We start from the raw sequence: 3,825 nt of genomic DNA on the forward strand, positions 1-3,825 counted from the left end.
GACATCGGTTTTATGGCAAAACCGATGTCTTTTACTTTTTTACAACGGTTTTAACAAAAACCGATGTCTTTGAGAGGTTGATTGGAGACTACGACAACAGTTTTTGGAGGATACAACAACGGTTTTAAAACCGTTGTCTATGTGCGCTTTTAACAACGGTTTTTGAAGACTACGACAACGGTTTGAAAACCGTTGTCTATGTGCGCTTTCAACAACGGTTTTGGAAGCTATAACAACAATTTAAAATCGTTGTCTATTTGCGCTTTCAACAACGGTTTTGGAAGCTATAACAACAATTTAAAACCGTTGTATATTTTCGTTGTCTTTGAGAGGTTGATTGGAGACTACGACAACAGTTTTTGGAGGATACAACAACGGTTTTAAAACCGTTGTCTATGTGCGCTTTTAACAATGGTTTTTGAAGACTACGACAACGGTTTGAAAACCGTTGTCTATGTGCGCTTTCAACAACGATTTTGAAAGCTATAACAACAATTTAAAATCGTTGTCTATTTGCGCTTTCAACAACGGTTTTGGAAGCTATAACAACGGTTTTGGAAGCTCCCTCCAAATATTTCTTCCACTACGCGCTTCTAAAACCCCTAGACCCGCGCTTCCAATTCCCTACACCCGGCCGACTTAACCACTGCGCGCTTGCCCTTTTAAATATTAAAATAGCATATTAAATTATTTATGATAATGAATTATATTAATGAAAAATTAAATCATAATATAAAAATATTAAGTGCAATCTATTTTAATTATTGGTATATTTAAATTTTATTTTGATATTTATATCAAATCCCTTTTGTATCTTTTACTTTTATCAATTTATTTTGATATTAGAAATATGATTTATCATATTTTTTAATGATATTTAATTTAAAATATAATTATAAATAATGTTTAATGATATTTATTAATATCAAAATCTATTCATCGTTTTGTATAGAACGGGTATATTATTAAAAAAAGATTAAATTTTTAATTAAAATATTATATTAATCTATTTATAATAATGATAAATTTTTCATTATTTCCTTATACCCTATCCCGTCGCCCAACCTATTCGTGCCGATTCTCTAAAACCTCCTTACCGCCTCCGCCGCTAATCCCTCGCGATTCGCCTCTGCCCTTCGCCCTTCGCCATTCGTCGTTAGCCGCTTTCCTTCGCCGGTTGCTCGCCCTTCGCCACCGCCGTCGCCGTTCTCCCTGGAGCTGAGTCACCGCCCGAAGCCAACCCCCTTTCTTCCCTTCTTCTCCGATCAGACGATTTCTCTCTTAATCTAGATCGGGCAAAGGAAGCCTTACGAGCTCAGTCGTCCAAGGCTTCGGTTCAAGCCACCTCCCTCCTTCCCCAAGCTGCTAATCAAAGCTGAATTTAGGATTTTATGGCTTCTAACATGGGTAAGTCTTGAATCTGGTTAGATCGGTTCTTACGGATTTGTCCGGATTTCATGAATTTGTATGTTAAACCTTGAAGCTGAGATTTGTAGGATTTGGATTTTTGGCCGGCAGTGGACAAAATCAAGTTGAGCGGTTGTTAGGGGAAGAATTCTAGGGCATCTCAGTTAATCCGAGGTATAATCTTGACCTAGTTAAACTATTCTTTGAGCATGATCGAATTTTCGTCAATCCACCACCCTCCTCCTTCTTCCTCCTCCGCTTCGCCAGCCTTCGCTTTTCTCATTTCGTGGAATGCTATGGTTGCAGGGTATGCAAAGGAAGGGAATACCAAGGAAGCACTACAGCTTTTTGACAAAATGCCTGACAGAAATCTGGCTTCATGGAGCTCGATTGTTTCAGGTCTGCGATCAAAAAAGGTTGCTTTGCTGAAGGAGAAAAGAGCCTCAATTGGATCATCATGTCCACCTCGTGTAATTGTGAGTAATATGAAAATTGAGTTTTATTTGTTAATTATGCCATTACAGCTGCTTATTGACTTAAAAGTTGGATCTACCAGTTTTGCTAAGCTCAATTTAACAAGTTCAGCATTATATAGCTGGGCTAAAGCGAGTTGCTTTTCAAAATGCCCTTAAAAAATCTTAATTCCTTCCTAAGCGAGTTGCTTTTGGTTTAAAGCTCAAGCTAGATTCCGTTATATTATGTAATGGTCGACACCATGTGGCATCCGCATAGCAGCTAGGTTGATGCTACATTTCTAACATGTTGGAGATGGTACACATATTCTATTATAAAGAGAATTTCATTTTCTTTTATTTTCCATTTGATTTGCTCCTAATGCCTCAACCTGTGACATCTACATGGTGAAAACCTGATGTGTAGGTTGAGCATTTGACACAAAATTCCTTGTAATTTTCTCCTTGACATGTAGCACCATATGGCAAGGACATTGACCGTTAGTTGACTGAAAACTTGACTTGGTCTTGCATTCATTGCTGCTGCCAAAGGCTACAAACTGATTTTGACTATGCCTGCTTCTATGAGCATCGAAAGACGAGTTCTACTTAAAGCTTTTGGAGCAGAACTTGTCCTTACTGATTCTGCCAAAGGCATGAAGGGAGCAGTTCAAAAGGCAGAAGAAATCTTGAAGAAAACACCTGGTGCATACATGCTCCAACAGTTTGACAATCCGACAAATCCAAAGGTGACATTCTACTAGCATAATTCTTCCAAGTTTTCTTGTTCTATTACCAGCGCTATGTTATTTCATTCCGATATACTCTTACAGATACACTATGAGACTACTGGTCCTGAAATCTGGGAAGATACTAGAGGGAAGGTTGACATTTTTATTGCTGGAATTGGCATAGGCGGAACTATTTCTGGAGTTGGCCATTATTTAAAGGACAAGAATCCTAACATTAAGGTTCTTCCTTATGATTCTTCTCCTTATCATTGCCCTTTTTTCCATTTTTTTATTTCCTGAATTTCAGTCTTGCTATTCTTCCCTCACTTCTTCAGGTCATTGGCATTGAGCCTGCTGAAAGCAACATTCTTTCAGGAGGGAAACCTGGTATGAACTGCCATTATATGGTGTTTCTTATTCGCTAGTCATCTTCTATTGCATTTGATGGATAAAATCTTCTTCATCTGCTAGCAGTGCATCTACAGAGTACATACTTCCAAGCTCATATCCTATTCAATTATGTTTCTAATCGCTTCTCTTTTCAAGTTCTATTTCTCCTGTCAATAGTCTAAAAAATTTGAGCATTTTAAATCTGATCGCTTCTCTTGTCCCCCAGCTTAAAGGACATGGTTCCACAGGTTTAGCTATCTCACTACTTGGTGCCAAAGAACAAGGATGATGGTGATTCAGATGAGGACGAAGAGGATGATGATGAACAAGATGGCGAAGACCAAGAAGAGGACGATGGGGCTGAAGGTGATCCTTCTGGGGATGAAAACGCTGAGGGAATGTGTAATATGTTGCAAGAAGAATATTTGTGTTAGTTACTTTTAGTTATTTGTAAATATTGAGGTGATTAAATATATCGATGTTTTTCTATTTGTGATTTGTTGGATGAATTTATAATATTATGATAATTGTGTACTATTGGGAATTAGATTGATGTCACTCTTGCTCGATCATAATTTACAAACAACATAAAAAAATAAGTGTTACTACAACAGTTTTAGATTCAATGACATCGGTTTGGAAGCGTTGTCGTTAAGTATTATTACAACAGTTTTAGCATCAATGACATCGGTTTGGAAGCGTTGTCGTTAAGTGATATTACATCGGTCGAAAACCGTTGTTAAAATTGATGTTAAACAGATATTACATCGGTTTTACACCGTTGCAGAACCGATGTCGTTGAGTGATACTACATCGGTTAAAAACCGTTGTTACCGTTTGAGGGG

At 37.6% G+C, this 3,825-nt stretch overlaps 1 protein-coding gene across 1 annotated transcript; it reads left to right on the plus strand.

The window, feature by feature from the left end:
• The first annotated feature begins 2,386 nt into the window (after positions 1 to 2,386).
• LOC141833169 (cysteine synthase, chloroplastic/chromoplastic-like) lies at positions 2,387 to 3,015 on the plus strand. The gene is made up of 3 exons (XM_074720556.1): positions 2,387 to 2,608; positions 2,693 to 2,830; positions 2,926 to 3,015. The coding sequence occupies exons 1-3, from the start codon at positions 2,432 to 2,434 to the stop codon at positions 3,013 to 3,015; spliced, it is 405 nt and encodes a 134-aa protein (XP_074576657.1). The 5' UTR covers positions 2,387 to 2,431.
• The last annotated feature ends 810 nt before the right edge of the window (positions 3,016 to 3,825 follow it).

Source organism: Curcuma longa, chromosome 8, assembly GCF_044706935.1.
Source record: "Curcuma longa cultivar G26 ecotype Majalengka, Jawa Barat chromosome 8, ITB_CL_G26_1.1, whole genome shotgun sequence".
NCBI lineage: Eukaryota > Viridiplantae > Streptophyta > Magnoliopsida > Zingiberales > Zingiberaceae > Curcuma > Curcuma longa.